Genomic DNA, 11,545 nt, shown 5'->3' on the forward strand with positions numbered 1-11,545 from the left:
GGCCGCACAAAATAGCTTGGCGGGCCGCAAGCAGCCTGCGGGCCGCAGGTTTAGTATGACTGCTTTAGACTATCTTAGATTTGTGTTTTCAGTCAATTTTCATTTTTGAAAATTGGAACTGTTTGTTTGGACAAATTCAGACAAAAGATAAAATACTTACTTTCTTTGGTGCATACCTATTATTTTAATTTTCTTTTAAAAATTTAAATTACAATGCACTATGATTTTACTGCACCAGTAATACATATAATACCAATTTCGGTTGTGTCTGTTACTTTGTTACAATGAATGCTTCGAAATTTAAAAAATTGAAACTGGTGGCCTGAATTCATACAAACGATAAAGTAGGTACCTACCTATAATAAGAAAATTATTTTATTTTTATAACAATTATTATTCTATACTGAAATTATATATGTACCAATACACAAATACGGAATATTGTTAAATTAAATAACAGATTTCTGTTTGAGCATGATTTGAGCCTAGTTCAGATAGTTGCCGCGAGAGGAGAACACTAGCACACTAAATAACCAAATATTTGAACTATTGTGACGTCAAAATCTGACAGCGCCCGGGTTTACACACGAAAATGGTAATGATTCCACTATTATTGCACAAATTCGCTTATTTCCATTGTTATTAACCGTTAAATTAATGTAAACTTATTTCTTTATTCCGCAGGCGAACTATTCAGAGGACCAGTTGGCCGGTGAGTATTGAGAAATCATGTTTTTGTTCAAATTCTTCAAGTGCACGATGGTACAAATTTTAACGGACGTGGGTATAAATAATTATTCCTTTTTTGGATAGGTATTTTAAAAAGGTGTTCTCTTAAATCGTTATAAATGTATTACAACCAGGTTTTAAAGTTATTTGATTAAAAATAACTTTGTTTAGGCGTTCTAAGCATTTCGTGAAATCTTTTTACGCTGACGCAGGTTCAACGTTATCTTGAATGAGTCAGCAAGGCGGCTCTGTTGATACAAATACCCCACATTCCATATAAGGCTGTATTTTGAAAGCAATATATACAATTTAAACTTGAATGACCATGTACATGACTGCAATGGATGTCATCAGCAATAATGCCTGCAGTGCTGAGGTCTGGCACCAAATAGTTTCTCACACTTCCCTCAGTTCATTTTCTGTCAGTGTGTGGGAGTGTTATCTCTTCGAAATATCATTAGTCATTTTACCTGTTAAATATTGTAAATAGTATTGGGATGTATGAACAACCAAGCAAACTCAAACTAACTTCAGTTGAAGGTACTTAAGTGTTTTTTAAGCGATTTTTAATGGGTTTTGTGCCCAGCTGCGAAATAAATAATCAGGTCATTTGGGTTTTTTTTTAAAACTTCATCCAAATTTTGTAGATTTTTTTTTAACATTACCTCCACTCAGGAGGCCCTTAGGAAAATAATTTCCTCCTCATGGCCTATATCATATTTGGGGACGCTGTGTGGAGGGTCTTTTTGAGGAGAGAAAGGAGTGAACATGTTGTAGGAGGGAGTAAACACAGAGGCCGGCAAATCGTTCCACAGCCGAGCTGTTGAACTCAAGAACGAGTTGTAGAAGCGACCCATTCTCATGTGACAAATGTCAACCGTGTGGCTACAGAGATGGTTGACACCTGAAGTCGGTTGTCACTGCAGTTCCAGTTACCGGAGACGGAAGTGGAACTGGTTCTTTATACTTTTAGAACCGTTTCCTCAAAAAGATAGGGGGGGTTATTAGATAATTTCTGAAAAAAGAACTGGTTCTTCAGAAATTTTGAATTGATTATTTTGTTTTGGACATTTCTTCTGTTGTTCTCATATTTCTGCTTTTGGCATTTTTATTAGATTTAATCAAATCGGCACGTGCGACATTCCATGTAAATACCAATCATAAAACGTTACCACATTACAAAATACCTTTTTTTATTCTGCACAACTTAAATCTTCTGTAAACATCATTGGTCCGCTACACATTTACAGATTTACATGTCATACATTGCTTTTTTATATTTCTATTTGTGACATTATTTCAATACCAATTAACTTTACGTCTGGATGCTCCAAATACATGCAACCGAACTAACTCAAGTTATAAAAAAATTGGACACTATGTTTGTTATTTATTTGCAAAATCTATTAATGATTTAACTTGTTTATGATTTAATAGTATCATGCCTAGAATAAAGAAGAAATCTACTAGTGCCTTTCATACTAAATTGAAAGGAAACAAATGTTTCATTTAGCACGCACTCTGTCACACTTACACTCGCCTGACATTGTTGATATTCAACCGTAGATATTCGTAGTTTTGGAAATTTAAGGCCCGATTGGCCAAATATTTGGATCACGAAACACGTCTACAAGGCATTTCTTATGTTCTTCTTTATTCTGTGGCCTCATAATAGCGATGAATCGTTCATGAGCGAGCCGCTCAATTGATCTAGCTCTTTTTGATGAGCCGTATTCGTACAGCTCCCGGAAAACCGTACCACGGCTCAATTGAACGGTTACTTTTTTTATGAGGAGATATTTCAGGAAAATTGCGCCATTAAAATTATCCAAGTATTAATTGTTATTACATACTTAGAGATGTGAACGGCGTCTGACAGTACAACATCTGGACTGGGATATAACCTACACCTACTGAACTCAATTGAGCCGTCGTTCAATTGAGTCGACTCTTTGAGTCGTACGAAAATATTGAGCTGGTACCGTGGCTGCCGCTCTTAATAAACTGAGCCCATCGCTAAATCATCAATTCAATTGTTATTAGGATTTGCTGATCTTCAAAAAGTTTTCTTTTCATCAATAACACTTTTATAAAACCAAATGAATATCTCTAAATAGTTTAAAATGGTTCCATGATAACTCAAAACAGTGACAATTCAACACACTTCTAAAAAGTGATATAAAGTCATTAGAAACGATGAAAAAAATTTTTTTTTCAACCTAACCTAACCTACAAAACCCAGTTAATAAAGTTTTAGTTTCATCACTTTCCATGACTTTATATAACTTTTTAAGGATGTGATGAATTATCATTGATTTATCCGGTAACCGTTTAAAATAAAGTCGCTATCTGCGTCTGTCTGTTTGTGCGCTTAGTTCTACTAAACAACGGAACGGATTTAGATAGGGTTTTCACTATCATTTAGAGAATTTCTTCCGGAAGGTTTACATATATAATACACGCATATTATATTTATAGAAAGTCAATGTTTTATAATCAAGTTGTAAAAATATATTTTCGAGCACCACATTGTTAACGCTGGCTAAACCTTATGTGCTACATCATAATCATGTACTACGGAATTGTATATCTTGAAAAAGCCTACAGAAACGTCCGCGATGATATATGTCTATCTTCCAAGGGTAACCCCACCAACGCCGGGTACACATCAGCTAATCTTTTATATATTCAGTTTTTAACATTATCTCTAATTTTGTCATTTAACACATCCACTTATATTTTTTATTATATTTCATTATTTTACACATTAAAAAGTTGAATGTAGTTGTAAGAATGGATTATTTTGCTGGCATTCAAATGTTGTAACATGCCTTTGGGTTGTTCAACCATATGGTGCATTGCGTAACACTCCATATTAAGTTACCTAGATCAATCTATGGCCTATGCTAAATGCTGCCATGGAAAAAGTTAAGATTGTATAACAAATAACATGTATGTACCTACAGAGTTGGAAATCTATAAGAATAGCATGGATGATTTTATCACCTAAGGGAAAATGTATTTGTTCGGTTTTGCAAACAGCTATTGTCCGCAGAATCATTTTGTTTGCTTTTCTCATAGAACTCGTTGTTTCCCTAAATGTCAAGATTATAAATATGAACTAAACGGTGTTAGAAATAAAATCGCCACGCTTTCAAATTAAAATCTAGAAGTTAACCACAGAAGAATTAAAATGTATGTACGCCTCTAGAAAACCAAGGGTTCCGACTGCAATTTGAGAAAAATTGATGAAACTTTGTGAATTATTTATAATTTTTTTTTATATGAAACGACTAAAAAGTGAGGCTTTTTTTTGGCGGTTTTTTTTTTTTTTTTCTTATCAGTTATGTTCGGTGTATATATTGTGTGCCATTTTTTTAAATTTTGTAATGTTTGATTTTAATTTAATTTTAATATTTAAAAAATAACATTTTTATTTCTAATAATGAAATATAAAGGTGTATTTCATGACCTTTCAAAAACGGTTTTTAGTTTTCGGGTATGTTCAGAAATATCCCATTTATTTTATTGAGTAGCTGAAATCCACACAAATTCTCCGACTTTCTGACGTTAATCTTGTCTGAGGGTTAATAAAATGTAGTAGAAAAATAAAGCAAGAATTGAACAATATTATTTTAAATATGCTTTTGTGAATTATAAATGCACAGGTTTTTGTTAACTGAAAATTAAAACGATATCCAATTCTCTTCACTTTATTATGTCATACGGCATTGTGTATTCTGTAATATTATTCATTTGTTGAAGTTTTACTGTGTCAAATGATAAACGCGACAACATGTCTGTAATGTATTCTAAAGTTATAATTAAAATATTGTCAGGCACTTGTTAGTTCAGAAGAGATTGCATGGCTACTTGAGGCAAATTTATATTCTGCAGACCAATTGTTTCAGACTTCGAAGGGCACCCCAGGATTAGATCACAAAAGAAAGAAATATTTAACTGTGTAATTAGTCAGCCAAAAAAACAACCATGCATCGATTGGTTCTGTAATTTATCTTTGCTGTCACTCTGTTTGTTTTATTTGACTGCATACATTATAAACATCTATTTCTGTATTGATGTATGCCTGTGTTAGCAAATGCCATGATTTTATTTAGTTAAATGGCTTGGAGCTTTGAAGTGCTCAATAGTGTATTTTATCAATCAGTATCTTTCAACTGCTGTAAAGCCATTTTGGCTACATTAAACAATACATCAACCAGAAAAAAAAATATTTTTGCAAAAAGTAAAATTGAAAAAAAACAATATTTTAATATGATTTTAAGATCTATTATTTACTACGAGGGAGGGTTTTTAAGTTCGCGGAATGGGGGGTAAGGAGTGGAAATAAAAATCCAAATTTATTTTTCCTTTTCAATATATTCACCAGCTATGTACCACATTTTTCGGATCTTTCAATTAACTTATGTATACCCTCAAAAAAAAAAGATTTGTCTTTGTCTAAAAAATACGCCGTAACTGCATCCTTCACTTCTTCATCACTTGAAAACTTTTTCCCACAGAGTTCTTTTTTCAAGTTTGGAAAAAGGCAATAGTCACTAGGAGCCAGGTCAGGACTGTAGGGTGGATGTGGCAAAATTTCGAAGCCCATCTTCTGTAGGGCAGCCATCGCAACACGGCTCTTGTGAACAGGCGCGTTGTTGTGCAGAAGGAGGACACCTTTGGTCAATTTTCGCCTTCTTTTCTCATTGATGGCTTCCTTTAATTGCTCTAGAATTAAAGCGTAGTAAACTCCGGTTAAGGAAACAACTTTATCTTTGTAATCGATCAACAGGATTCCTTCTGAGTCGCAAAAGACTGTCGCCATGATTTTCCCAGCCAATTGTGACACCTTAAACTTCTTGGGTGGTGGTGTGCCTTTCTTGTGCCACTGCATAGAGTCCTATTTAAACTTAGGTTCATAATGATGAACCCAAGTTTCATCACCAGTAACGATTTGAGCCAACACTCCATCTTTGTATTCCCTACAGAGGTCCAAAAATGCACAAGAACACTCCATGCGCTGTTGTTTTTGAGGCGGCGTGAGCATTCTCAACACTTATCTTGCGCTGACTTTATTCATGCCATACTCCGACCTTTTCTGCGAGCTATTTCTTCTTTAGTCGGGCATCTTCTATTATTAATATTTCGACTTTTTGAATAATTTCCGGAGTGGTCACCTCGATAGGCCTTCCTGGCCGTGGGTCGTCTTCAAGCGACTCCCTGCCTTGTTTAACCTTTCCGGGAGTAAGTTACGTAATGCTGGCCGTGCTCTGGGGAGTGAGTTTTTTTTACATAAATAAAAAAATATATTTTTTTATTAAATTTTATGATAGTATGCAAAATAAATAACAGCCGATGTCTCTGTCGATAATGATGTAAAATGTTTAAAATTGGTGTAAAGTTACAGGAATATGCCCATAGATGGCAATACGATGCATATTTACAGAATATGCATTGTATATGAATATGCGACCCCTGTCGTCCATACTCTTTGGCGAATGTGTGTACCGTCTTTCATTAGCGTCCATACTCCCGGAAAGGTTAAAGAGGGTATGCCACTTATAAAACCATAGTTTTACTTGGACCTGAAAACGGATGTCATCTTTTCCATTATGATCTGAACTGATTTTCCTTGCTTGGTAAGGAATTTTATAACAGGGCGGAACTCGATTTTCTCGATATTCACAATTCTCCCCTTGATTGACTTGTTTGGTCGACGATAGCTCAAAGAATAAAGACCTAATTACGATAAAACTCGGTATTTATACTAATAATGAGTTGCTCAATTAGTACCTAATTCAGCGACACCCCCACTAATCACCTACCTACCCATTCCGCGAACTTAAAAACGTTCCCTCGTATGATTTTAAGATCTAAGTGGTGTGAGACCACCATTCAAAATTGAAATGATTTTGGAAGGGTTTGGTGACCAGATCTGAATAGCCAGGTACTTCCCCACCTTCCTCTTCCTCATCTCCTTAACCTACACACTACCTCCAGCCTCATAACATGATAATTGGGGATGCCATAGTCTCACTGGATTCAGACACTTGGGAACAGGTGGAACTCTTGTGCATAAACAAATTGAACCAAAAAGCCTTTGCATTTATTGGGTTGGTATTATTTTGGACAGCATTTATAATGCCACATTTTGTTATATTCGGCAACAAAAAACACTTATAATCGAGGAATCCCTTCTCCTATCTCCCTTTTTACTTGTGCTAAAAGAATACACACAGAACAAATTTACAAGTTAAAAATCCACCCGTAATGAAAACAATGTTTTTTTTTTTTACTATTCTACACCATTTTTTTTTATTTTTGGGCCATTATACGATTTCAGAGAAATGAATGTGTGTGTGCGTGAATACCACCAAAAGTTTATAGAATGCATTGTCATCGACAACAAATCTATCTGCCGAGTTTCAGTTCGATAAGATGTCGGGAAGTGGGTTAAATTCCACTTCCAAGATTTGCATTCATTCATTCATTCATGTAAACGAAATCGAAAATGGAATGTATTTAAAAAACTATGAATTTTCTCCTTATTTTTATTATATTTTTTTTCAATGATGGTGAAGTTAAATGTTTTTCTTTTCTTAATTATTTTTGAGGCATATTTCCTATTGCCATTAACGATTATTAATTCTATCAATAATATGAATTTGATCATTGAGGTCCTTATTACAGAATTCTTATGAAATTTTGGAACTGTTATTTACACAGTCTTTGTCTTTTTTCAGAGTTCCAGGAGGCATTCCAGTTGTTCGATTCGCGCGGCGATGGCAAGATCCACGTGGCGCAGGTGGGGGATGCCCTGCGCGCCCTCGGCCAGAACCCTACGGAGTCTGACGTAAAGAAGTGCACCCACCAGCTCAAGCCCGATGAGAGGATCTCCTTCGAAGTCTTCCTCCCCATCTACCAGGTAAATAACACCACATTCCTGTTGTTTGATTCACACGGCGATGGCAAGATCCACGTGGCGCAGGTGGGGGATGCCCTGCGCGCCCTCGGCCAGAACCCTACGGAGTCTGACGTAAAGAAGTGCACCCACCAGCTCAAGCCCGATGAGAGGATCTCCTTCGAAGTCTTCCTCCCCATCTACCAGGTAAATAACACCACATTCCTGTTGTTTGATTCACACGGCGATGGCAAGATCCACGTGGCGCAGGTGGGGGATGCCCTGCGCGCCCTCGGCCAGAACCCTACGGAGTCTGACGTAAAGAAGTGCACCCACCAGCTCAAGCCCGATGAGAGGATCTCCTTCGAAGTCTTCCTCCCCATCTACCAGGTAAATAACACCACATTCCTGTTGTTTGATTCACACGGCGATGGCAAGATCCACGTGGCGCAGGTGGGGGATGCCCTGCGCGCCCTCGGCCAGAACCCTACGGAGTCTGACGTAAAGAAGTGCACCCACCAGCTCAAGCCCGATGAGAGGATCTCCTTCGAAGTCTTCCTCCCCATCTACCAGGTAAATAACACCACATTCCTGTTGTTTGATTCACACGGCGATGGCAAGATCCACGTGGCGCAGGTGGGGGATGCCCTGCGCGCCCTCGGCCAGAACCCTACGGAGTCTGACGTAAAGAAGTGCACCCACCAGCTCAAGCCCGATGAGAGGATCTCCTTCGAAGTCTTCCTCCCCATCTACCAGGTAAATAACACCACATTCCTGTTGTTTGATTCACACGGCGATGGCAAGATCCACGTGGCGCAGGTGGGGGATGCCCTGCGCGCCCTCGGCCAGAACCCTACGGAGTCTGACGTAAAGAAGTGCACCCACCAGCTCAAGCCCGATGAGAGGATCTCCTTCGAAGTCTTCCTCCCCATCTACCAGGTAAATAACACCACATTCCTGTTGTTTGATTCACACGGCGATGGCAAGATCCACGTGGCGCAGGTGGGGGATGCCCTGCGCGCCCTCGGCCAGAACCCTACGGAGTCTGACGTAAAGAAGTGCACCCACCAGCTCAAGCCCGATGAGAGGATCTCCTTCGAAGTCTTCCTCCCCATCTACCAGGTAAATAACACCACATTCCTGTTGTTTGATTCACACGGCGATGGCAAGATCCACGTGGCGCAGGTGGGGGATGCCCTGCGCGCCCTCGGCCAGAACCCTACGGAGTCTGACGTAAAGAAGTGCACCCACCAGCTCAAGCCCGATGAGAGGATCTCCTTCGAAGTCTTCCTCCCCATCTACCAGGTAAATAACACCACATTCCTGTTGTTAGATCCACATGGCGCCGGTGGGGAATGCCCGGTGTGTTTGATTCATGCCGAACATAAAAATATTATATCAATGAACTTCATTTTATCGTAATCATCAATACTTACTCAAGTAATGTATTTGGAGTGAGGTTGTGGTTAAGGTGTTTGGATTGGAAATCTAACAGGAAGCGGCTGTCGTCATTGGCTATGAGAATGGAGTGTTTCTATTCTGAAACGTTATTTTTTAAACTTAGCACCTCGAGCGTTATTGTTAAAGCCGTCATTCTTCGAACTAGAGAGTCTTTAATTTTGTCTGAATTGAGTTTATGTGTAAAATGTCATACCTACATTCTTAAGCATTGTAAATCATTGTAAATCGTTTGACTTTCGGCTGATATACACTAAAACAATCCTAACTCATCTTTATGTTAACATACATACATACTATGAAAAAAGATTAAACTCTCGCTGTACTGGATATACTTACAAAGATAATAGTAAAAAAATGTGATTCACAAAAAAATTCAAACATAATGAAAAAATTTGGATCAAAAGTAATGATAGGGTTTTTACCGAAGCACTCACCCAAATTCGAAGTAATTGATTTAACCAAGATGTGGGACAATAAAGTCAGGTGTTTGACTTTGTAGTGTAGAGCGAGACAGATATATTATACATAGTAGCATAAAAGGCCATGTATTAGTTTCATCTCTCACTCTCTTTCACATCCCAGCTCGCAATTAGTAAACACGCATCTGTGATCAATTAACAATAAACGGTAATCAATCTCGTAGTATCATTGTATAAATAATCCCAGAACCTTACTATAATAATAGTGGTACAGCCTATAACCATATTATAACCATCCAGCGAACCTTTTTTTATTAAAGTATTCATTCAAAGGTATTAAAATATATATTGCCAAATTACTGCCTCAACACAGACCAGTGTATTGAGGTGGGTTATGAGAAACCTCAACTAAAAACTATGCATTTCTTTCTATTATTTGTTATTTCTAGGCCATCTCCAAAGCCCGTTCCGGCGACACAGCTGATGATTTCATCGAAGGTCTCCGGCATTTTGACAAGGATGGCAATGGCTTCATCTCCTCAGCTGAGCTGCGTCACCTCCTCTCCACGTTGGGGGAAAAACTAAGCGATGACGAGGTACAGCATGAAACGATTACAATGATTCACAAATAGAGCATGCTTGTGAATCATTTATTTTTTTAAATTCCATTTGATCCAGTGTTCATCTTCAAAAGCCTTTGACAGAGTACTTATATCCACCATTAATTATAACTTAACTTATTCTCACCTAACCTATGCCAAGCTAACCTAACCTATTGTAAGTTAACTTAACCTATTTGATAATAGAAGTCGAAGAGTATTTGTATGAATAACTTGCAAAACTAAAATTTAAAATTAACCCTAAAATTTTATAGTATCCATTAGTTATTTTTTATAGTAGTTTTACTCTGATGAAAAAAAAAGGGACATTTTACAGTAATAAATAGTAGTTGAGTCATTCCTGTTTTTGTCCAATGAATCATAGGTCAAATTTATTGTTGAGTTAGCATTTTTTTTACATGCTTATATGATTGTTAGCAACACGTAAATTGCACCAAAAACTGCCAAATAAAGTATATTTCATGGAAGTGACAAAAATAGGAAATATTGTTTCATAAGCATAACAAACTTAAATATTTTGTGACATGATTAAATATACATATTATCGTGTTCTGATATTGTTATGTGGCACATTAGGCATTTCTTCATTTACTCTGTCCTATAAATTATTTATATACATAATTTCAATGTGTCATTTCACCAATATTATTCTTAGAACGTTGAATAATGAATAATTGTTAATTTTCTTCCAGGTCGAACAACTGCTTCAAGGCCAGGAAGACTCGCAAGGTAATATCAACTACGAAGAGTTTGTGCGCCTTATCATGCAAGGCTGAGAATCTTCCTTGTCTACTATAAGTTTAAACTTCCTCGTTTCTTTTTATATTAATTAATTAAAATATTGCATTTCTATATTCTAAAGATTGTCGGGTGCTTCAAATGTCCGAGTAATATTAACTTGGGAAACATTTGCAGCAAAATAAATTGTTCATTCCAAAATTTTATACGACTGTAGTTTATAGCAAATGTTGATTTATCTTTATATGTATTTATTCTACTACCATCAAGCAATGATTTATCTAATAGACAATATAATTATTGTGCAGTAGTGTAAATTACAGTTAAATATAACTATATTTAATAATATATTGTATAAAGATATTTTATACCTGCTCCATACTTTATTTCATTTCAAAACATTTCCCCATTCACTTTGAAGAAACCAAATAGTGAATACGATGTATTAAAGTGTTATTTATTTATGTGACACATCGTTGACGACACGCCTTCATCACGTGGGTTAAGGCAGGGGCTTGAAGAAGCCCAAATTTATCAAGGAAGTGCCTGTTTACATAAGAACTAGTCTGATTTGAAAAAAAAAATTACGCCGCACAAGAGTTCCAACTGCTCCCATCCATTTAGAGCCAGTGAGACTACGTCATCTTCAATATGGGTATGTTGTGAAATTGAAG

General features: G+C 36.9%; 1 protein-coding gene across 1 annotated transcript; it reads left to right on the forward strand.

Annotated features, from left to right (window-relative positions):
* Positions 1–478: 478 nt before the first annotated feature.
* Mlc-c (Myosin light chain cytoplasmic) lies at positions 479–11,248 on the forward strand. Its single transcript, XM_089635242.1, has 5 exons — positions 479–595; positions 685–712; positions 7,476–7,657; positions 9,963–10,109; positions 10,826–11,248. Exons 1-5 carry the CDS (start codon positions 593–595, stop codon positions 10,907–10,909), a joined length of 444 nt encoding a protein of 147 aa, XP_089491368.1. The 5' UTR covers positions 479–592; the 3' UTR covers positions 10,910–11,248.
* The last annotated feature ends 297 nt before the right edge of the window (positions 11,249–11,545 follow it).

The sequence above is a fragment of the Hesperophylax consimilis genome, chromosome 9 (genome assembly GCF_061612785.1).
Source record: "Hesperophylax consimilis isolate HC1 chromosome 9, BYU_Hcon_1.0, whole genome shotgun sequence".
NCBI classification, from domain to species: domain Eukaryota; kingdom Metazoa; phylum Arthropoda; class Insecta; order Trichoptera; family Limnephilidae; genus Hesperophylax; species Hesperophylax consimilis.